At 41.0% G+C, this 25,000-nt stretch overlaps 1 protein-coding gene across 7 annotated transcripts in view; it reads left to right on the forward strand.

Moving 5' to 3' along the window:
• Positions 1–15,457, forward strand: part of mycbpap (mycbp associated protein) — a 17,627-nt gene extending 2,170 nt beyond the window's left edge. For 3 of the 7 annotated variants that reach the window (XM_053615752.1, XM_053615751.1, XM_053615753.1), the window contains exons 3-20: positions 1,362–1,486; positions 2,131–2,296; positions 2,442–2,548; positions 2,679–2,853; positions 3,795–3,913; positions 4,139–4,289; positions 4,390–4,502; positions 5,823–5,944; positions 7,178–7,286; positions 7,365–7,557; positions 8,998–9,185; positions 9,308–9,454; positions 12,334–12,468; positions 12,615–12,766; positions 12,931–13,049; positions 13,544–13,653; positions 13,739–13,906; positions 15,169–15,457. In XM_053615752.1, the coding sequence (XP_053471727.1) occupies positions 1,362–1,486; positions 2,131–2,296; positions 2,442–2,548; positions 2,679–2,853; positions 3,795–3,913; positions 4,139–4,289; positions 4,390–4,502; positions 5,823–5,944; positions 7,178–7,286; positions 7,365–7,557; positions 8,998–9,185; positions 9,308–9,454; positions 12,334–12,468; positions 12,615–12,766; positions 12,931–13,049; positions 13,544–13,653; positions 13,739–13,906; positions 15,169–15,261 (2,492 nt within the window). In that variant the 3' untranslated portion in view covers positions 15,262–15,457. Of the gene's footprint in view, positions 1–699; positions 829–1,361; positions 1,487–2,130; positions 2,297–2,441; positions 2,549–2,678; positions 2,854–3,794; positions 3,914–4,138; positions 4,290–4,389; positions 4,503–5,822; positions 5,945–7,177; positions 7,287–7,364; positions 7,558–8,997; positions 9,186–9,307; positions 9,455–12,333; positions 12,469–12,614; positions 12,767–12,930; positions 13,050–13,527; positions 13,654–13,738; positions 13,907–15,168 lie in introns of those variants that run through there. The other 4 variants (XM_053615748.1, XM_053615749.1, XM_053615750.1 and 1 more) reach the window with 3 other exon arrangements.
• Positions 15,458–25,000: the final 9,543 nt, after the last annotated feature.

A 25,000-nucleotide genomic window follows, 5' to 3' on the forward strand; every position in this document is an offset into this window, starting at 1 on the left:
CACCCCAAGTGTTTTATTCCTCTTATCCCACCGCAGTGTGTGGTCACGTCATGCTTTTTATTCACGGCACTCACGTTATAGCAGCTATAAACAGTCGTTCTCTCACCAGCGTTTTCTCTCTCGTAACGTTAATAAGAAAAGCATTCTTTAAAAAAACGTTATAAAATTACAGCTTTACCTCGGATTGTTACGAAGCCCTGACACTGGAGACGCCTTCCATAAATGTTCACTATCAAGTATTTTTTCAATCTGTTTATCTGGAGCGTCTGCTGCTCTGCGAGCGAGAAACGATAGAAACGATAACGTATTTGAGCGAGCGCATTCATATTAATATTAACCTGTGGTGTGCTGATACGCTACTGTCAGAGCTGCTGCTATAGAAAGTGAATCAACACCTTCTGACCAATCAGAATCCAGAATTCAGCAGCACTGTGCTGTATAGTTTACGGTGCTGGAATGCTGACGTACGAATGATGTGTTTTCATTCGACGCAGTAATATAGATGCAATTTTACGTCACTCTATCAGACAGTGTGTTTGTAATAGCGTTGTGTGTCAGTAACACAGTGTGTGTGTGTATTTGCTTTTGTGTCACTCTTTCTACCATTTTCACAATGATTTCTAAGCATCCCTGACACTCTGTGTCTCGTGCTCTTTCTTCACCATTTCATTCCTCTCTCTGGGTCATCTTTTGTCCAAGCACACGGGATGTTCTTGCTGTACCGTTCCAACCAGCAGCGATTAGAGACGGACAAAAAGACCGAGCGCTTAAATAATAAAATACATCCGTGTCTCAGTCAGCTTTTAAAGAATGACGTTACAGAAGGAGGTCAGTGTGTCAGCGACTTTACCACGTATGTGTGTTGATGTGCGTAACGGGGTCACTTCTCTTTCTCTGGCTACAGGAGTCCAGCTAGGGTTAAAGTGTTTAATCAGAACTGAGTCATACACCTGCGATGTGCAGCTGCGCTACTCTCAAAGCTGCTGTTATAGAAAACGAAGCAACACCTTCTGACCAATCAGAAAGCGGAATACAACAGCGCTGTGGTGTGACGATGAAATAATATTAGTTTTAATGAAATGATAATCGACAGGTTTATTGATTGTCTCCATCAATAAACTAGCCATTAGCCTAGCCACCATTCTAAACAGAATGAAAAGAGAAAAAGAGGAAGCAGAAAAGAAATAGAAAGAAAAACGACAGATTGTGGATGCATTTTAAGAAATTATATTATATCGGGCCGGAACAACTGGCAACCATTCAGAAACTAGCTTTGTGGCATTAAAACGTATATAATATAAAGAATGTTGTACAAACATGTTCTTCTTCTCTCCTCTTCTCTTTTCTTCCTCATGACTCAGATAAGAAGCGAGGGACGCTGTCAGAGGAATATCTGTCCACTATGAATGAGGAGATTATGATGAGTCCCACTGTCAAAGGAGAGGACATCTCGGCCTTGGCAATCAGACCTGAACATCTGGAGAAGGTAATGAGAGAGAGACAGAGCGAGAGAGAGAAAGAGAGTGAAACTGAGAAAAGGGCCTGATCGGTGTTTTGCTTTGTGTCGTGATGGTTTGATTGGCACCTGTGAGCAGTTCTGAGCAAATATAGTGGCCAGCAGTTGGCATCAGCTGAGTAAACAAAAATACTGTACTGCAATCAGCTGATAATCATCACCATGATCATCATCATTTATTTAGCATTTTCTAAAGGATTACACTTCTACAGTGGTTCTATCAGTCATATAGTACACTACATATAGTGTCATTACATCATACACTATGTAGTGAGCATAGTAAATAGGAAGCGATTTGAAATATGGCCTGTGTTGAAGCAGGGCCTAAACAAACAAACAAACAAACATACCAGTACACAAATGCCGAGTTGCCTAAGAAACGTCAAATCTAGCAACAAGGTAAAACTGTAAATTAAAATGAATACATTTTTCCCCAAGGGAATCAGTGGCAATCCTTTCAGAGAATTTCTCCTTGCTTAACGTTGTCAGGACATCATTATTTGACAGCTCAGCGTGGTAAAGTAATGAGAGTCAGGGCCAAGACTACATGGAAATAAAAACACAAGATGGATTTATTATCATGTAAGAGTTTTATATCGTCTTGGTACACACAGCTGCGAACCCCTCAGCCCCCAAAAGACTCCCAGAATCCCCGAGCGACCAGCCGCGTGCTCGTCCGTAAGACCCACCCCCGCCCTGATGATCTCAACACTGGTGTGAAGGTTGCCATGGCGAAGCTCCTCCCAAAGAATGCTGTACTGCAGCCACTGGATTATACAGGTAATCATAAATGATATAAAAATCCCATCATTATGGGATAGAACTAAAGAAATAGGGTTTAAACCGCAATAATTAGGTAATATATGTAAAAAAAATAAATAAATAAATAAATAGCCAAGCAGTTAAAATCACAACCATTTCTAAGGTCCAGGAGGGCCACGCTTTGATGCCCAGGGCATGGTCCTGCCGCACAGCATCCTGGGAAGTCTGGAGGACTTTAGGAAGGAGATGGAGGCTAGAGGAGAGGTGGAGGTGAGAATTTTTCTGTTGACTTTTTGGAATTTTGATTGTCCTTAAGATGAATCTTTAGTCAAAGATAAAGCCTAACACTGGGAATTTTCTCATCTTTAATTGATACCGTGTTACCGCATATTTCTCTCAGCTCATTAAGCGAATTCCTGACGTGAACAAGCAACAACATTTTGACTTTGAAGCACAGAAGCCTGAAGAGAGGACCAGATCTCATCTACGTTCTGAGCGGGACCAGCAACGCCATGCCCTTAATCACTGGTGTTATCACATGGCAGAGAGACGCAGGCAGCAGAACTTCATCTCCGGTGAGTCTGAACCACAGAACCTACTGCTTTCACTAAGAACCCGCAGCATTGGAATCGTGATCATGAAGTTCCTCGCAGCTCAGTAGCTCTAGTAGAGGACTTTATGAAGACTTTATATGCAACCAGAGCCAGCCTACAGGATTCTTTAAATCTAAAAACAAACACATACGACCTCTTCATCCCAGTTACATAAATCCAGCAGCACTGTAGGATACAGGAACTGCAAAGAGCTTTGTATTCGACCATACACACAAATTGGTGAGTCAGCGGAGATATAGCCTACACCAACAGCCTACGCTAAGGGTAATCCCTCTACCACATGTGTGTGTGTGTGTGTGTGTGTGTGTGTGTGTGTGTGTGTGTGTATGCTACAGAATGCACTGTCTCTTCACACAACTGTGTAAAAGTTCAATTAGCCCCCCCCCCCCCCCCCCCCCACACACACACACACACACTGTAGTCGAGTGAATCATGTGGAGATGAGTTGGTGTGCTAGGTCGAGGCAATGTGAAATAAACCCAAGTCTCTGCTTAGAACTCTAGAATTCATGCCTAGTTTGTTAGTTTTTGTTTATTTTCTCGTTTTTATTTACCAGAAAGTCAGCCATTTTAAGAAAACGGAAATTATCCCTAGCCCGCAACCCCTACATCAACTTCCTAACTACAGTACAAATCATTCTATAAAAGTACAGGCGTACTAGTGAGACATGAATTCAGAACAGTATCTTAAAATGGCTGACGCTATGGTAGTAACACCGAAGCCCTCAGCATGCTCCGTGTGGAGACTTCGGAGACGCACGAACTCCACGGACGAACACACTTTTCATGTTGTTTTGAATTTGAGGAGCGTTCAGTGTTCTTCCTGTAGTTGTGCATTGAGTAAGACACACATCCTACAGTGTGAGAGCCTGATGGAGGGTCCGCTGATGTCCCGTGTGTCAGATTTGTTGCAGAAGCCGGTGGAGGATCTGCTGATGAACCAGGCGAACAGATTCAGAGAAACTCAGGAGCAGAGAGAACTGATCGGTCGAGGACTTCCCGCACTGCACTATGGACATGTGGTTATAAATTCCTCATATTTTAACGTTCCTTACATAAGGCCAAGTGCATTGTGGGTATTCTGTAGCATTTCGGGTAGAGCGTGTGGATACGAGATAAGATTAGCAGCAAATGGGATTCAATTCGTGATAGAAATTCGCTCTTATTCCACTTTCTAATCTGCATCTTTCTTTCTGGTTTGTTCTTTCCTTCTTTCCTCCCTCCCTTCCCTCTGTGTGTTCTGTCAGGGTGCCCGTGTGGGCAGTGAGTTCTGGAGTGTTCCACAGCGATTTGGGGATGAGCTGAGTGGAATTACGGCCACACTGACCCAGACGGAGAGAGGACATGCGAAACCCATTACACACATCACACAGCCTCAGAGTACACGCCTAGAGTCAGGTACGTGCACACACACACACACACACACACACACACACTGTACATGGCTTGCTCTTTTATACAATGTATTGTGTGTGTGTGTATGTGTGTGTATATGTAGGTAATGTGCTGTCTGAGCACTCAGTGAGTAGACCATGGAGTCACAGTCAGTACCTGAAGCATCGCCAAAATGAACTCCGAAATGTACTGAGCGACCTCGGCTTCAATCAGCCTGTAAGACACACGCACACACACACACACACACACACACACACACACACACACAATATGCTCAAAATTCATGCTCATTATTCATGCTGATAATGTCTCATAATGGCTCATTAGCTGTGTACAGGCGCATGGCTCATTTAAATATGTTCCTCTTAGCGCTGTGTAGCTTCTGAACATCACATGATCAACAGTCTGACGTGTAAATAACATGCTGCCAGTTCAAACATTTAGCACACTTAGCTTATTCAATTTATTCCAACAAATTAAAATTCTCTATGTTGCTTTTGCAAAATGTAATCACATAAAAAACTTTCTTTTTTAGTTTATTCTTTTCTTTCTCCTTCTTCTTTCTACTCTTTTTTCCTCTCCCTTTTATGTCTATAAAATGTAACTTTATTTAAATTAAGTTCTTATCGTCCTCCAAAGTGGAGGGAAGCAAAAAAGGCCTGTTTCTTACACATCTTGTACTGAGAGGCACAGAGGCCACGCCTTCTTACTGCACTGACAGGCACAGAGGCCATGCTTCCTTTACTGCACTGACAGGCACAGAGGCCATGCCTCCTTTACTGCACTGACAGGCACAGAGGCCATGCCTCCTTTACTGCACTGACAGGCACAGAGGCCATGCCTTCTTATTGCACTGACATGCACAGAGGCCATGCCTCCTTTGAGTTCACTGACCAGCACAGAGTCCACACCTCTGTAATAATGTTCCTACTCACGGAAGGAGGTTACACACACGTGCACGCACACACACACACACACACACACACACACACACACACACACACACACATCATGTACCCAGTACATACAGCTTCTCACATTGTTAGTGCTAATAACCAGCAATTATCACACACACACATACACACACACACACACACACACACACACACACACACACACACACACACAAAGAATAATGGTACAATTAGCCTGCCGTGGCCTTCTGTTCCTGTGGTTCCTGTCCCCTGAGTCTCTCTCGCTCTCTCTCTTTCTCTCTCCCTCTCCCTGAAGTTTCTATGCACAGATGTGTTACACACTGTCCTGTTGTATTGAGATTTACAGAGACACTGACCGTAAAAATGAAAGATTCTGAAATACAGAAATTGATATAGTACGAGATCAGCGCGTCTCCTAGATGGAAGAGTTAAAGGAAGAGACTTTACAGAATACCAGATCACTCATACGAGAGTGGAGAGAGAAAAAAAAATCAGAATCCAGTAATGATTACATCGTTTTTGTTATTTTGCATAAGAGTCATGGTTGGTTCTCTCTCTCTCTCTCTCGCTCTCTCTCTCTCTCTCTCTCTCTTTCTCTCAGGACGCGGATGGGTTGGAGATTGTGGGTTCTAGTCAACCTTTCATGTCTGAGTCAGTGGAGTGCTATAGGAAGCATGAGCAGAATGAGGAGGAGAGGAGCGAGGGATCGCACAAAGAGAATGAGTAGGTTCCGCTCTGCATGTGTAGATTTATTCATTCTGTAACTTGTTTACAGGTAAGAGTGTACTTTCAGGAACTATATATATATATAATTTATTTTATAGTATTTATGTATTATGTTTATGGATGCACAAAAAGCACCCAAGTAAACTACAGTCCTAAATTAATAATAAAAACTCACTTTCACTGCACCTTGTGGTTTCTGTTACTAACTGTCTTTAGGAATATTATTTTACTTGTGTTTACTTTTGATCATAGTATTTTAATTAGACATTACAGATCTTACTTGTGCTTCGCTCTTTATCAGCGCGTCTACACTGCACGTGATCAGCAACGCGGCCTCGTTACTAACACATCGCTTCTGTTATAATAAACTGCAAGCATGCAAATACAACATATAATGGCAATAAACTGAAATTAAATTAAACCTTTTAAGCAGCTCGCACCAGTTTCCCCTGCCCCTTACACACAGTGCAGCATTTTGGATATAAACATAAGTTTGTCCCCGTGCATCACTGTTTGATCTCCGCGGTGTTTAAAATGCTCCCTTGGCTTAGAGGACTTGGAGGTTACACACTTTCTTCCTCAGTCACGTTACGATTTCTCCTCCGTCTGATGGAGACTGAGGTCATGTTGGTAATAAAAGGTAACGCTGGCAGAAAGTCAACTGAACAAGTCATTATCGGTGACTCTGGGTGTCTGCTAATGCTAGCTTGTGTATGACATCATGCGCTGTCATGGCTTATACTTCCTGTTAGTAAAAAAAAAAATGCTAGTGTTATATTTGAGATGATATTACCTTTCTAAAATTCACACACTAGACGGTAGTACATAGTGCATAGTGTAAGTGTACAGTACTTTATTTGGGACACAACTTTAGTATTTATTCTCCGAAGCGTGTTTTCGGAACAGAAGTAACGTAATGAGTAAATCTCCCCCGTGCTGCGCACAGACCAACTAATCCATAATGAGATTCGTTCACAACAATTTTCATAATCGATTAGTATCGGTTTTATCGTTTAGTTGCAGCTCTAATATATATATATATATATATATATATATATATATATATATATATATATATATAATATAAATATATAGTCACATTTTGTACATTACATTATTATTAAATAAATCATTTGCCTGAATTTAGAGTCAATATTACATGTCACTATTCTATGGAAACTTCAGTGACAAACACTGGATATTGACTGTGTGATCTGATGCGTGTTGAAGGGACCCACTGGCGCTTTTTGATGATGTCATGCTAGATGTGGAGCTGCTTCCTGCTCTGAGGATCAGTGGTGAACTGGCACGCTGGAGCGGAAACACCACCTCTCATCAGGTGCACTTTCATACAAAAAAGGTTTCTAGCTAAATGTCACAATTTCTTGAAATGTACTCTGTGTTTGTGTGTGTTCAGGGAGAAGTTGGTATCTCTGTCTGCCTGACATTTGAGGCTGTGGTGGGTGAGAGCACAAGTTCTCACCTGGAGCTAAAGAATGAGGGGAGCACGGCCATCTACTACAGCTGGCAGAAACTGGAGCTGCCACACAGCTTTCCTGAGTCCAGAACATACACACACGCTCAACAATTCTTCTTTAACACAACAACAGGTACAAACACACACACACACACACACACACACACACACACACACAACTCACTCTAACATAAGTCAAACTCAATGTGGCCCATATGTCTGAGCCCCATCAGCAATTATGGGAATCTTTGAAGTACCATAATGTAAGGCTATTCATTTTGAACATGCAGTGCACACCTCAGTCCTAATGTAGGTTCTCACAAACTACACTACACTCCTGACCCAGGTCAAGGGTCTAGGTCCTTGCAAAACACACCTCAGTCCTAAACACTCAATCCTAATGTAAGTCCCCAGAAAACACACTACAATTCCAATGTACAGTAGGTCCCAGAGAACACACTCAAGTCCTAATATAGTCCTAATGTAATGTCTCACAAAATACAATTCTACCATAATACAATCCTAAAGCCTGGGTCCACTAACAAGAACAGTTCTTATTTCCATCCATCAAATATTCAACTTTATGCATTAAAAGACCATTTCAATAATTTTTTTTTTTTTTAAAGTTCACACAAAAGGCCGAATGAAACAAGGTGGTGGGCCATATTTGGCCTGTTAGACTAGAGTTTGACACCTGTGATCTAAAACAAGTTTCCTTTCAAATACTTTGCGAAGTTATGGTTGTGTTTTTCCATTAAGCGTTATGCTGAGTATGCTGAAGATGAGCAGCACGAGGACGTCATCAGAAGTATCTTAAATCACACACTTATGCACAATTCAAGACCATGTTTTCATGCACACACCGGCCTCACATGACATGTCACATGATAAAAAACATAAACCCTCGTGATGGATACTCTCTAAACTAATTTGTTCCATTACATACGTGTTTTTAGTTCAACAGGGGTCATGTACAGAATTGAAAGTTTTTTTAAAAAATTATTTTGGAAGAATTGAGGTTGTTTTGAGAGCAAAGGGAGGCCCTACCCAGCACATTTATCAACCATCACATGTGCCATATGACAAATATAAGTATTGTATAAAGATACCTTCAAATAGATAGTTTAGCATCCATAAGCCCAGAGGTTTAAGAAATCGTTTATTCCTCAATTGATTCTGTTTTGTAACAAGCAGCTATAGGTACCTTATATATATGAGTTAATAGTCGCAATACAGAATAAAGGTGCAGCATTTGTTATGCATATAAATTACAGCAGTAGAAAGTTAATCGGTTATTGTTATACAAGTTAAATTGAATGAAAAATACATCTAATGTAGCATTCATCATTTTTTAATCCCTTAATCTCCCAGCTAAGTATTCAGTTATTCATCTTAATAAGTACTAACTACAGTGAAGTTAATATGACCCCAGGTAAGCCCTGGGGTTTTAATGGATTTCATTTAGTGTACTTAAGCCAAATGATCTTAAACAAACTCAATTGCTAAACATTTAGCAGATGCAGATAAACAGTTCTGGTTACCATAACAACTGGTCTCTCTGTCTCTTATACAGCTGTGATACTGCCAGGTGATACTGAAAGAATTCTGTTCACCTTCAAGACTGTGCATCCTGGGATCATGAAAGAGGCATGGAAGCTGCACACACACCCTGTGCTGATGGGCGGAGCCACACTTCAGGTCACACTCAAGGGCATGGCTCTATACCAGGACAAGATAGCTGAACAGAGAGCAGCCCTGGAGGTGTGTATGTGTTGCTGTTACGAAATGTGTGTGTTAGTGCATGAGTGTAGTTATCTGTGTGTACATTAATGCAGTGTTCATGTGCATTTGTATAAAATAATATAAATGTGTGTGTGATGTAGCTGGAGCTGGAGCAGCGAGTGGCCATGTCAGTGTGCAGATCTGTGGTGTTTGACTTGCTGCATGGGATTCGTACTCCAGAGAGGCCACATTCACCAGTTGAACTCTATATGACAGAGGAGGAACAATTTAATGCCCAGAATCCAAATGTAGGTCCCCACAAAACACACTACAATCCTAACCTAGGGAATCACAAACTGCACTATAATCCTAATCTAGGCCATCACAAAACACAATGCAATTTTAATTTAGGTCCTCACAAAACACAATACAATTATAACATAGGTCCTTACAAAACACACTATAATCCTAATGTAGGTCCCCACAAAACACACTACAATTATAACCTAGGGCATCACAAAAAACACTACAAACCTAATGTACAGTACGGACCTACAAGGCAACTATTGATGTGGGGCCCAACAACACACAATACAATTCTAATGTAAGTTCCCACAAAACACACTACAGTCATAACCTAGGGCTTCACAAAACACACTACAATCATATCCTAGGGCATCACAAAACACACTACAATCCTAACCTAGGAAATAACAAAACACAATGCAATTTTAATTTAGGTCCCCACAAAACACAATACAATTCTAATGTACATCCCCACAAAACACAATAAAATTGTAATGTAGGTCTCCACAAAACACACTACAATCCTGACCCAGGCCATCAGAAAAAAAACAATGCAATTCTAATATAAGTCCCCACAAAACACAATACAAACACAAACCACAATACAATTAATTAAAAAAACACAATTTAGTCCTAATGTAGGTCCTCACAAAGTACTCTACATTATAATCCTTACATAGAGTATGACATAATAATAAACTCCTACATCCCATAACAAGATCTGTTCATATTTCATTCATAACAAGCATAAAAATGAAGCCACAATTCTTCCCCAGTTCAGATTATAAAAGTGTGTTCTTATTGAAGAAAACAGTAGGGACTATAACACATACCACAGAGAGGAATATTCAACTGAGTCAATATCAGCATGTAGCAGTTAAGAGATGACATAGAAATGAACATTTTAAAATGAACACTATTCAGAACAGCTTTAATGTTGAAAGAGAAATTGCTGCTTTTGTGGATCCAAGGCACTCATTATTATTATCCATACTATTATCAACCCTTAATAACCATAAACAGGAAATAATATTCTGTCTTTTTTATCAAATAGTTATTAATCTCCTGCTGCTAGTCCTTTATCCCATGAGGAAGTAAGAACTATCATTTTAGCTGCATTATGTATGGGTTTAGAATGATTATTTTGATGTGGATGTTTTGCATAAATGTCATTTCTGTTACCCCAGGAAATGAATAAAAACTCCTGCACATAAAAATAGTAAACATAGGAAACAAAATAATAAACAGATACACAAACACAGCTACACGTGTTCACTGTGACTGGTACATACTTTTTATTTCCATCCCGTCTCTCTCAATCTTGGATAGACCCATAGACTGTTCCCTTTCCTGTCTCAGAGCCATCCTTCAGTTTATTTGTTAGGTCTCCAGGATAATGGTTCTAGAGGAGGTAATTGACCTACATACTCACCTGTCAGCAGCCAAGTCTTCAATGGGTTGCACTGGTTCATGATGGTTTTATTGGTCTTTGTAGTAGAGCCTTTATCCTTCGTATTTTTTGCTGGCCATACAGGATTTGTCATCACAGACATTCTTCAGATTTGTCCTCTATGCTTATGTTGATGAATTGTGGTGTCAACATATTGGATGGAGTCTGGAGGAGTTAATGTTCAGAATTTTCAGAATGCAGGGGATGGGAGTAGTATATCGTCCAGGTCTCAGCACCATAAAGCAATGTAGAGAGGCACACAGCTTGGTATACTGTAACTTTTCTAGATTGTTCAGGTTTATGTTCTCAAAAATTGTGGAGCCAGAAATTATTTATTTATGCGGACCTGAATTTCCAAGTGGGTGTCGCATCAGGTAGTGCTGCCCCCTCTTTGCTCCAGAGTCCCTGGTTCAGTGTCTGTACAGAATTTTGCATGTTCCCAGCCAGTGTTCCTGGGATAGGCTCCAGATCCACCATGACCCTGACAAGGATAAAGGTATCAAGGCAAGATGTGTTCAAGATGCTTTGTATTGCCAAAAGTTTGTGACCAATCACAGCCATATTTTATTGTTGAACATCCCATTCCAGATTTAGTCCCCCTTTGCTATTATAATAAGCTCCACTCTTCTGGGACGGCTTTCCATTTACTGTATGTGAGGAGGCCAGGGGTGCATTTGGCATTTCATGTCACCCCAAAGGTTTTCAGTGGGGTTGAAGTCAGGGCTCTGTGCAGGACACTCGCATTCTTCTACTCCAACCTTGGCAAACCATGTCTTCATGGAGCTCTGTGCCAAGTGTCTTTTGCATGGCTCAGTTCGAGTGAGCAGCAATGGTACAGTCATCTGCACGACACTGTAGGCCATGAATGACAGAGATGTTGCATTTTGTAAGAGTTTGGAGTCAAGGCACACAGCCTTGTTTTACCCTTACCTTCATAGGAAATGACAGTGATTGATAAGGGCTCGTTCTTCCATGCAAAGGTGCAGCTGCTTGAGCATGATTAAAATGTGCATAGCAATCGAAAATAATTCACCAGAGGAATGCATACAGTCCTTCAGTATTGAAAGCCTCTGTATAAAGGTTTTTGCTTTGCACTTCCACACTTCTCCTGGAACACACACACACACACACACACACACACACACACACACACACACACACAAAGACACACTATGTAGTGTTCCATTAGCAGACTAATTGGATCTAGGCTGGAACATTTTAGAAATCCCTTGGGGGGCCCCTCTGCACTGCATTCATAAAAGAGCACATTTTTGTCTTTACTCTATTAAGACACCCATATTCGCACAACACACACACACACACACACACAGTTAATTAACAGTATATGAAAGGAACATTAATTGTTATAAGATTAGACAAAATTTTCTTTTAAATAATTCCCATGTTTGTGTGTGTGTGTGTGTGTTTTAGCTGCACTATCATCATGAGCCAGTGGAGGCACTGAAGGGCCTGTGGGAGCAGGCAAAGGTCGCAGTGTCAGGAGACGTAGAGGACGGACACACACATGGCCCTGTCTGGGATCTATCTATGGGCAGCCTACATCAGGTGCAACTCCCACACACACTTTCCACCGATGAATCCTGTAGTCTGTGTACAAATAGACAAGGGCCACGATGTCATTTTATACTATGCCACATTGGGAAGTAACATTAAGGCACTGTGTATGTGTACTTGCTCCTTCCCTCCACAAGGTGGTGATGTCTTTGCCACCAGGAGACGCAGACACACACGAGGAGAGTGCGGGACTCTGCAGGGAGGAAGCGCTCAGCCAATACAATGTGTTACTGTTGCAACTCCACCAGTCACAGCCCGCCTCCGTCCCACTCACACCGCACGAAATAGGGTAGGGTACTTTGTTTGCTAATATAAACATCGAATATAAAACCTTTCATGTTGTCTGACCTGTGTATTTGTGAGGCCACTTGGCACTAATATTAAATTTGCTCAACTCATCTGAAAAGTTCTAGGAGGAAGAATCATGGCTTTGACTTACTTTCTGTTGCGTAGGCTGCAGTTATGGAGGGAGCTGTTGGATGGTTTAGCCAGTGAGGCTTTGTGGCTCAGACATGTACTGGGACTTCCTGAGAACGATAACTGGGGAGATACACATTATGAAGCAGACAGCAGTGAGTACACACAGCCTTGTATTAATATCTCTGTAAGGTACTTTCATTGACATTTCATTTTAACTGTATTTACACCTAAAGGCCAGTACACACAGAGTGTAAATTTGATGGACAATTTTTTTTTGGACAAATAAGCAGCTCAGGACAAGATATTTCATATCATATATTACACAGAGCTTGAAAGTTCTGTTCTGCTGCAGTGAATTTACTATATGTTTAACAAATGATATTCAAAGCCCCTAAATCTAACCTTAAAGTGAACCCTAACCCTCAGTACCCAAACAGATACATTTTGGCTTTTTTTTGATACATGTAAGAAATGCATCAATTATTTTCTGTTCAGACCGGCAAAAAGTCCTCAAACTTAGCATCATGGGGACCTTAAAGCTAAATACACGCCCACATACACATTCCTGTATACTATTGGTTGTAATTATGAAATAGTTAATAAAGTATTAGAACGTTTAAGAGTTATTAGTCGAATGGTTGCACAGGGGAAGCGCCAACGAAGGAGGACATGACAGAAAGAAAAGCACCACTGATTAACGAGAAGGAGGAGAAGAAAGGTGCAGCCAATCGTGCAGCCACGAACAGACCTTCTGAGGTAATGAGCTGTAATGAGAGTGAGGGAACAGCAGGAGGCAGCACTATTCAGCAGTGTTTCATCATCTTTGTGTGTGTGTGGTTAGGAACATGGCCAGAGTAAGAACAAGCCCAAAGAGGAGGAGGTGTTGGGTTTGGAGAAGAACACAAAGCCATACTCCACCACAACAAGTCCAAACACAGAGAACGTTCAACAACAGGACAACATCAATCCTGAGCTACAGAAAAGATACCGATACACTCTACAGCGACAGGCATGCACACACACACACACACACACACACACACACACACACACACACACACATTAAATTTACTTAAATTTAAATAAATAAATTAAATACATAAATTAATGTATATGTAATATACATAATATGTACAGAGCAAGATTGATTAAATTAACCACAACCTTTTTTACTCATATTCATCAGGGGGAGATCGGAGGGGGGGGGGGGGGCAATATTTCTGGAGCTGACCATATATATAATAAAAGACTGTAACCTGAGGCCATATAGCAGCCACGGTGCTGGTGCCTTCTTGCCACAAAGTGAATGGTTATCTATTGATGTAACCTTTCACGGAAGTTTGTATGCTTGGAGATATGTACAGTAAACTGAGAGTGTTTCATTTTGTTAAAGAAAGCGATGTTAAAATCACCACAGATCTTCTTTTCCCCCGAGCATTATTATGAATATCTAAAGCTCCCACTTGTTTTATCGGTTCAGTCTACCTCATTTCCATCAGTGCTGTCATGTACGTGTCCTCACACAGCTCTAGGCTGGATTTACCTCACGTAGGTGTGCCATAGACATCAAGAGTAGTGCATCAAGAATCGCTAGTTTGCCTTAAAAACCTGTAGTCCCTTTCTATCTTTCTTTCCCTTTCTCTGCCTCCATCTTCCATTGTCCCGTCGTCTCAGTCCAGTGGAGAGTAGATTTATTGTCATGACCATACAAAATTACAGCATTTATACTGGATTAAATATGTCTATTAATTACCTAAATATAATTAACCTGCATACATACACACACAGCACAATTACTATGATTTCAACACGCCTACTCATTCTCTCTCTCTCTCTCGCTCCCTCTCTTGCTCTCTCACTCATGTCTGAGTAATTCAGCAGATGCTTCTCTGAGCTCTTTGTTTTGTTGCAGCTCTCAACAGAATAGAGACTTCTTCAGTTTTATAATAGAATATACCTAATACATATTTCATTTTCCACTTATTGAGGGTGTGCATTTCTCTTTTTAAGACTATCCAGTCACTCTGTTAATTTAAAAACAAAGATGTTAGCTTTTCTTTGCTCACACATCCTTCACTGAGACTGACAGGCACATAGGCCACGCCTCCTTGACTGGGACTAACAAGCATAGATGTGATGCCTCCTTCACTAGGATAGAGGAACTTAGACAGAGCAGATAAAGAGTGACACAAGTGAACCTGCTCTAACTAATACTATATAAAGGTGATTGAGATAATAATGATGAACTGTGTGTGTGTGTGTATGTTTCAGGTGTACACCCTTATGGAGAAAATGATTGATTCTCTTGGAGATCTGCTTGAGGAATCTCACCAAGACCAAGAAAACCTACACAACAGCAACTGAAACATTTCTCTCTATCATTTATCACAGTGCACACTCGCAACTAGGGCTGCACGGTTATAGCCAAAATGATAATCCCGATTATTTTGATCAATATTGAGACCTCGATTATTTATCATGATTATTCATTGATTTTAGGGACAACATATTTTTATTGCACTTTCACATTTAAATAAACAGGCCGCTGCTTTCACCTCCATGTTGTGCTACATTCCTGCTCGTGTACAAATCTTTGCATCAAATTAGACTGATCCTTAAAGTGCATCATCTCGTAGAAGCAAAACATAAATAAAATTGTACTCAAAATATAGGATGAGTAAAAATAAAAATGCCATCAACCAAATGAAAATATGAAATCAAATATAACAATATGCAACCAAATGAAAACAATTCAGGCTTATACAGAAAAGGCAATAACAGTGTTTACAAGAGGAGAGACACAAGACAATTTATTTTAGGAGCACTTGTGCTCCTAATTACAAAAATTTAGGGGCACAGTTGAAGTTTAGGTTTTTTATTTTATTTTTTATTATTTTTTTATTATTTTTTATTTTATAGATAGTAACATTAATGTGCCACAGTATAACACACAAGTAGGCATGAGAAAATTTGAGCTGGTCAATTATGACAGAATTTAGGAACATAATGTGAGCCATGACACACACATTTACCTTCTGATAAACTAAATGTAATATTTTTAGTTAATTTTGCAGACTGTATGCAAAAAAACAACCGTTAACCTGTTCCATCTTGTAAACAAATACAATAAACATCAATGTTCAGTGTTTGAAGTCTGCTCCTCTTAAATATATTTAAAGCTACACTATTAGACATTTTCCACTGTCATGGTTCTGGGCTGGAGTCAGTTCTCGAACCGCTCTGTGTGTATTGTGAATATATCTGAATAATCTCATATAGGATGTGATTGGGTGAGTTCATTTATCCGTCAAATGCAAAGCGCTTTAGTTTAATGGTGTTCATTAGGGATGCTCCGATCCGGATTTTTACAGCTGACACCGATCCAGATACCAATCTTTTTTATTTAAGCTTTAATCAGGAGGTCATAAACAGTTAAATGTAAGCTCTCTGCTCATGGTCACTGTTAATTGAGTTAAAATAATAGCAATAAGAAATACTGTTGGTTAATTGATAAATAAACAAGCATAAAATATTTATTTTTAAATATCTTAAACAGTAAAGAGTCCCAATTAAAAGTAGACTAACACAAAAATGACCAATATTAGGAAAAATCTAATAGCTTTCTAAGGAAATAGCGAACTAAGCATGATGTCAAATTGATATTAAATGTGACCCACAGTAATTAAACATTATTTAATTTCTCATTTTATTTATATTTTATGAATTTATTATAATATCTATTTTATATTAAATTATTTATTTATAACTAAGCACATTTTCTGTCTTTACATTTTAGTAGTTTTCTGTTTGTTTGTTTATCAGTTGTTCCTTTTAGATCGGTCCCCCAGTACAGTGTTGCCATGTCTGCTGCTAATATTGTGTTTTTTGGGAATTAAATCAAAACATGGAAACTGGAGCTGACTTTTCTAGTGGTATCTGGCAACCCTGAGTTTAAATGAAGTGAATATGCTATGTATTTGAGTTAGTGAAGAGCGTGGAGGAGAGCAAAGTACAAAGAACTTTTCAGTCGCAAATGCGAATGAAATGGTCGCACTGTAGAGCCCTGAGTTTATCTGCAAAGTTTTTTCCTGTTTAGCGTGATGCTGTTTAATGTCCCAGACAACCTCTGTAGTGCCATTTAGCATCGAGTTAGTTTCATGATTTCCCCTTGCGCAAAGTGCTGGAGCCCGCAGCGAAGCTGGCCGCTCGAGCGCTAAAATGCTAACACTGTTTCCGGGTTTTGGTGTCATCCCTCCACCGCTCTATGGTAATTGGCTGCAAGTGTAGGAAGTGCTTGATTTGATCTGCAGCGGAGTTTTCTATGAGCAGAGGATGAACTTTAAACGTCAATATCACAGTTGATCATGTTTGTTTAATCGTGGGCAGTCAAAATCGTAATCGCGATTGATATCCAATTAATTGTGCAGCCCTACTCGCAACACATACACACCCAGATCTGCAGCCTGCATCACAGTGTTACTATGGTAGTGTATGCCAACACTCGAGATGCTAGAAATAGAGAAAGCATTTTCATGGCCCTGTATCTCCACAGACTCTCTTTCCTCGTTCTTTCATGTTATTTCCACATTACACAATGGAACTGGGGGGAGGGGGTGGTGGTAAAAGTGGTAGCAAGTTTGCCTCACACCTCTGGGTGTGCAGAGTTTGCATGTTCTGTCCGTGCTTCGGGGGTTTCCTCCATGTACCCCGGTTTCCTCCCCAGTCCAAAGACATGCATTAAAGGCTGATTAGCATTTCCAAATTGTCCGTGGTGTGTGAATATGTGTTCAGTTGTGCCCTGCGATCGGTTGGCCCCCCGTCCCGGGTGTCTCCTTCGACCCTGTGTAGGATAAGTGGTACAGAAAATCAATGGATTGACAATGGAACTGATTTTCAAACCAGTTCTTGGAGACCTCGAACAGTTAGAAAGTCTCTAAAGAAACTGATGCAGAACACTGAAAACCTAGCCTAGGTGTACAGAACTTCCATCCCTTATTCAAATGTTCACAAGCTTGTCTCCAGCCCCATCCCTGTAACTGTCCCCCACACCATCTTCAGAATGTCTTCTATCCCTAAAATGTCTATCTCTATCTGTTTCAACCGCATCCTCACATGTCCTGTCTCCATCCATATCGCATCCTTCCAATCCCAATTATATTCTATTCTCAGAAGACCCATCTCTATCCCTAACCCATCCTCGTAAGTCCAGTTGACATCTGCTCTCCATTCTCACAAGTCTCATCTATATCCCTACCTTATTCTCACAAGTCTTGCCTCTATCCATATCCCATCCTTCAAATACCATTTACATTCCCATCCTATTCTCAGAATACCCATCTCTATCCCTAACCCATCCTCCTATGTGCTGTCTCTATCCCTATCCCATCATTCCCCATATGCAATCTCCATCTCCATGCACAGCCCATCCAAAACCATAACTCCACACCTTTCACATCCTCCCCTACCAGATCCTCACAATCCATATCCTCTGTGTCCTTACACTTTTAATAATTATTCAAATGAATTTCACTTCCTTTTTGGAATTATTACCCCAGGTCCCAATAGCCATCTAGCTGTCTACTCCCCTCTGAAGAATCAGATGCTTCAGTCTCCTGTTGCACATAGATTCAAGGTTTAAACACTGGTCATTGATGCTGGACTACCAAAACAATCAAGCCTTGAATGAAGGAAACAAAACTGAAATACTAAATATTGAAAAGTAAAAAACATTCCATATCAAATAGGAAGCTGAAATATATTAAATATTTACTAGGGTCTTGCAGGAACCCCACCCTGGAAAAATGTCTCCTTATTTATTTTAAATCACAGGTGAGAACATCTCACTAGCATTATGACATTACACATAGCAGCCATAAAATTAAAATCACCTGCCTAATATTGTGTAGGTCCACCTTGTGCTACCAAACCAGCTCTGACCCTTCGAGGCATGGACTCCACAAGACCTCTGAAGGTGTGCTGTGGTATCTGGCACCAAGACGTTAGCAGCAGATCCTTTAAGTCCTGTAAGTTGCGAGCTGGGGCCTCCATGGATCAGACTGGTTTGTCCAGTGCATCCCACAGACGCTCAATCAGATTGCAATCTGGGGAATTTGGAGGCTGAGTCAACATCTTGAACCCGTTGTCATGTTCCTCAAACCGTTCCTGAACAATTTTTGCAGTGTCTCAGGACGCATTATCCTGCTGAAAGAGGATACTGCTATTAGGGAATACTATGCTATGCCATAACGGGGTGTATTTAGCCTGAAACAATGTTTAGGTAGGTGATACGTGTCAAAGTAACATCCACATAAATGCCATGCCCAAGGTTTCCCAGCAGAACATTACCCAGAGCATCACACTGCCTCCACTAGCTTCCCTTTTTCCCATAGTGCATCCTAGTGCCATCTCTTCCAGGTAAGCGACGCACACACACACACACACACACACCCAGCCTCCACATGATGTAAAATAAAACGTGATTCATCAGACCAGGCCATCTTCTTCCATTGCTCCATGGTCCAGTTCTGATGCTCACATGCCCATTGTAGGTGTTTCAGTGGTGGACAAGGGTCAGCATGGGCGCTCTGACTGCTCTGCAGCTACACAGCCCCATACACAGCAAGCTGTGACGCACTGTGTGTTCTGACTTCTTTCTATCAGAGCCATCATTAAGTTGTTCAGTAATTTGTGCTACAGTCGCTCTTCTGTGTGATTGGACCAGACGGGCTAACCTTCGCTCCCCACGCACACCAGTGAGCCTTGGGCACCCATGACCCTGTCACCAGTTCACCGGTTGTCCTTCCTTGGACCACTTTTGTTTGGTACAAACCACTGCATACCAGGAACACCCCACAACACCTGCAGTTTTGGAGACGCTCCGACCCAGTCGTCTAACCATCACAATCTGGCCCATGTCAAAGTCGCTCAGATCCTTACACTTGGCCATTTTTCATGCGTTCAACACGTCAACTTAGAGATCTGACTGTTCACTTGCTATCTAATATTTCCCACTCCATGGCAGGTGCCACTGTAACCAGATAATCAGTGTTATTCACTCCACCTATCAGTGGGTTTAATGTTACATGATCTGTGTATTCCCAGACCAACACTGGTTTCACCCTAGCGATGTATAGCCAGATCAGACAGATCAGACAGATTGAGTCGAATCAGCACAGTGGCTTCCATATTTATGTGTATTGATCAGTGATGGATCCTGATGTCAGCTCTCAGTCAGCTCTTTTCATGTCGAGTGTTTAGAATTTAGATGGCTTATTAAAGGAGTTTTTCTTCTTGTTGTATGTGCTGTTGTTTTATGCCTCTTAGGTTTCACTCTTACTACCAGTGTTGAAACAAAGGATTAAAACGGATTTTTATTTTTTTACTGAATCGCAGTGCGTTGCATCATATGGCACCACAATAATGCACACAGCTTTTTGAATTTTTATACCAAGATGCACATATTGTCTCAAGAGAGATATACAGTATCACCTGAGTCCATACGAAGCAGCAGTATTTGGACTTTTCTTTGTGATTTATTCAGTTGTTGAGTGGTTGTACTGGGAAAGAAGGGGTTAACTGCAGATCTTCTCTCTCTCTCTCTCTCTCTCTCTCTCTCTCTCTCTCCTTCTCCCCTACACGCTGCGTAATCAAGCATGAGGGCGCAACGCACCAGGTTCTCTCTGTTCTTGCAAGCACAATGCTGCACTCGAAGGAGGAGTGACGAGTAGGGTGTTCTTGTTTTTTTTTTTTGCTGGAGTGCCGCGTGTTATGGATCAGAACATCACATGCTCGTTCTCTCACTCTATCTAGGTCCCTCACATCAGCACTCCATCCTGAAACACACAGAGGAGAAGGAATGATGCTGGAGGTAAGAGAGGAAGAGAGAGACTGAGAGAGAGAGAGACGGATGCAGTAATGGTATTATGTGCTGTTGCATTTGCTGCAGGGATTTTCAGTGTGTAATATTTACAGAATAGTGTAAGAGTGTGCGTGTGTGTGTGTGTGTGTGACTCTTGTGATGGAGGTGTTTCTCTGATCAGTGGCCTACAAATGGTCGAAGGCGTTTATGGTAATCCAATATCTGCAGCCACACGAGCGTGGTGATCTCACGACGGCTCTGTAAGTCCTGCCTAGAAGAGCTACTCTGACTCAGGAAATGTGACTATGTGTGTAGGGGGGTATTATATGTGTGTTGGAGTGTTTGTGTGAATGTATGTGTCCCTATGGCTCCAGTAGGCCTGGTTGCTGTGGTTGAACATTACACAGCTCCATTTACTCACCCCAGCACTTTAGTTTAGTTTAGTTTTCCTCCTCATGCCACATTAAAGCGCACTTATTATGGATTTGAAACGTGCCTAATTTTGTTTTAAAGCTCTCATACGATAGATTTACATGCATCCAAGGTCAAAAAACACTTTAACGTGCTCATGATTTAAACTGTAGCATTACCTATTTCCCCCAGTGCCACAAACGACTCGTTAAATGATCCGTTGTAAAGGATTCATTCTAAATTCCTTCTTTCAGAGAGCATACTCTGCTCTGATTGGTGAGATGCCCCAGTCTGTCGTGATTGGTCTACCGCTGTCAGTGAGCAGCCGATGAAGGCCAGAGGCGGGGCATTTTGTTACGAACCTACGTAGGTTAGTACAGAAAGTAAGTCTGGAATCACTAATGACTCGTTTCAGCTGTTCAGAAACAGTTCTTTCTTTCGGGAGTCAATAACTCCCTAACGTTTGTCTTGCGCTTTGATTTTTAAAACTTTGCAAACTTTTTACATTCACAAACAGCTCTATAACATGCTACATGAAAGGTCATATCTGAAAAACCATAACAGGTTCACTTTAATCTCAGGAGATCCATTAATCAAACCGCTGACACCTTTTTCAAAGTGACTCTTCAGCCAAATATTCTGCATAGATCATCATAAGGTTTGCCAAATCTTCCAGATTTTAAGTAGAAGGGTGAATTATTGATTAGTTAGAACATAGGTGTCATATTTGGGGGGGGGGGGACACTAAACAATATGTGCTCATACGATCATTAGGGACATTGAAAATGAATTAAAATATAGAAATGTACAAGGAGTAATATGAAGTTCAATTAATTATATTGATAACAGCTAGTTTAGATTAAGTCCAAGATCAGGTCAACCCATCCACCGTCTACTGTTAGAATATATTCCATTAAACAAATATTCAGGAAGTGAAAGACTGGTGGTTGTTATGGAACACCGATTTTGGACTAGCAACCGACTGTTTACACTTGTACGTGCATGCCCAGTGTGACATGTGTTTTCGGTCGTGTGGCGTGGACGGAGATCATTTCTGAAACAGAGGAAACGCCAGCGTGGACGAGGATCATTTTCATTTTAAATCGCCATTATAAAACCAGAACGCATCAGTGTAAACAGGGCCTGAAAGTGTTCAGCACTAATTACAGGTGTGAATGGGGTCAAACCTGCCTCATTGTGATCCGGTCACTTGAACCACATTCTGAGGAGGTCCGGGACACATACGGACATCACATTTGTAGCATGAACACGAAGGCATTTCGGTGCTCCCTGGGCAGCAACGAAGCACCACCTGCTGGACTGTGCCTGAAATTATGTCCCCATGGAGAGACTGTAGCGCTCTCTGTCACTAGGCTAATCGATAAAGTTGACACTGTAACCAACAGAGATCAAAGCAGTTGCTTTCAATTGCCTCATTCATCGTCTCATCGCTCACGTGTTTATCATTTTTGTTAGCAGGCCGCACGATTTAAACGTTTGAAAAGGCGTTTCATGGTAACGTACATGGGATGTCATTTGAGGTCCTGAAAATAAATGCAGCGGAAGACTGAGGGAATAATTGTGCGTGACGGCCTTTCTCCAGCGGAGACGGTGTACGAAACCTGATCGCTGAGTTGTCACTGAGGACGCGTTCATAACGCCAGGTGTTCGATGTGAGGCAGAGTCAAATCCAACCACTAGGGTATGAGTAATAGAGGTGAAAATAAATGCATTATTTATTGTGTGTGTATGTGTGTGTGTGTGTGTGTGTGTGTGTGTGTGTGTTTAGCATACAATTAGCAAAGAGACAAAATGTGGTAAATTAGCTATTCATGCTAACAACATGAATGAAATTCCCTTTCCCTGTAATTTAGGTAACAGGGTTGTATCTTCAAAGTGACCTCATCAGTCATTTTCACAATATCAACAATAATACAGAAACAAGAGAATAAGAGAAAGTTTGATGTGGATGATGTTGAATATATTAGTTTATGGATTTTTTCTTTATGGGTGAAGGTCTTCGGATAACAGGGTTGAGTGAATGCTGCGATTTCTTTCCCTCTGTGATATGAGAGAAGAAAAAGTGAACTATCAACACCTCAGCTATGACTTAATCTCTGAGCATGTGTGTGTGTGTGGGTGTGTGTGTGTGTAAAGGACATTGATGCTTCTGACCGCATGCTGTTTTTTTAATCAACAGTGCCCTTGAAGGTATTTCCATAGGTGTGTGTGTGTGTCCTTCCTCTCAGAATAGATCTATATTGACCGTCCACCCTAATACAAGTGTGTGTGTGTGTGTGAGTGTGTGAACTGAAGTGCAGTGTATACACAGTATATGAAATCCTGACTGTTTAATGACTTAAGAATAATCAGTTATATGTCATCGCAGGTTTAGGACAAGAGGCGGGGCTAAAATGAGGGGCGGGGTAAGAAGAGGATTAAGATAAGGACAGAATTACGATTCAGGGCGGGGTTAAGATAACAGAGTTAGGATTAAGATGAGGGATGGAGGCGTTTGTTCTATCTGAGGGAGATCTGTATTGTGAGTTCAAATCCCGACGATGCCATGTGGAGAAAGAGAACAGAATTGGCCATGGTACACTGGAACAGATTTGACCCCATTCACACCTGTAATTAGTGCTGAACACTTTCAGGCCCTGTTTACGTCATACACTCTGGGTGGGGGGGGTATACGCCCTCTGCTGTCAATCACAGCAACAACAGCCAATTGTGGGCATCGTGAGCTCATGTATGTGGAAGAAGACGGACAGCGCTTTGCTGTTTCCGCTCTCAGAGGAAGCACGTTAGATATCAAAAAAATTTATAGCTAAGGTGAGAATTAGGTGAGGGTGGGGTTACAGTGGGGGCGGGGTTAAGATAAGGGAGTTAAGATGAGGATTAAGTGAGGGCAGGGTTACAGTGGGGTGGAGTTAAGATGCTAAGATGAGTGAGGGCGGAGTTACAATAAGAAGGAGGAGAAAATAAGGGTATTAGCATGAGGATTAAGGTGAGGGTGGGGTTACTATGAGGGTCTTAAATTGGGATTAATTTGAGGGTGGAGCTAAAATGAGAGTGTGATGGTGTGGTTACCATCCTAGCTCTCTCTCTCTCTCTCTCTCCCTATATATATATATATATATATATATATATATATATATATATATATATATTCCTCTACTTGCAGCAAAGATGAATGTAGAGCCTTTTATAAAGATTTTCAGGTTTATAGTTTACAGACTCTAGAATATGTAACTATTTTATGATGACCAATATTTTTCATTATTTTTTATCATTTTCACAATTGGCAAGCTTTGTAAATACACCATTGTTATATAAACTAATAAAGCATGAGGGATGCACTGAGAGTGAGAGAGAGAGAGAGAGAGAGAGAGAGAGAGGGAACATGCCATTGCTCAGCAGAAAAGTGATAGTGTGTAAATTTGTGATGACTCTGGAGTCTTCCTGCGCTCCCTCATCCTCCACACCTCCATTACCACTGGAGTCCCACTGCTTTATAAAGAATCAGGGTTATTTCTGTTGCATTATTATTATTATTATTATTATTATTACTACTACTACTTTTTATTATAAAGGACACTTTGTTTTAAGGTTCTCGATTCTGATTGGCTGACAGACGTTCTGAGGTGTGCAATTATTTTTTTCAGTAAATGCATGGCTAAAGTAGTTCCAGGCAGAACCTGACCACATTACAGCTCCGTATCACTTCGCCGAGTTGAACTGAAATAACGGAACAGTTGTCCTCCTGTCCACCGCCACACACAGCTAACAACAAACACACAGCTAACAACAAACAAACAGCTAACAACAAACAAA

This window comes from Ictalurus furcatus, chromosome 26 (genome assembly GCF_023375685.1).
Source record: "Ictalurus furcatus strain D&B chromosome 26, Billie_1.0, whole genome shotgun sequence".
In the NCBI taxonomy this organism is placed as follows: domain Eukaryota; kingdom Metazoa; phylum Chordata; class Actinopteri; order Siluriformes; family Ictaluridae; genus Ictalurus; species Ictalurus furcatus.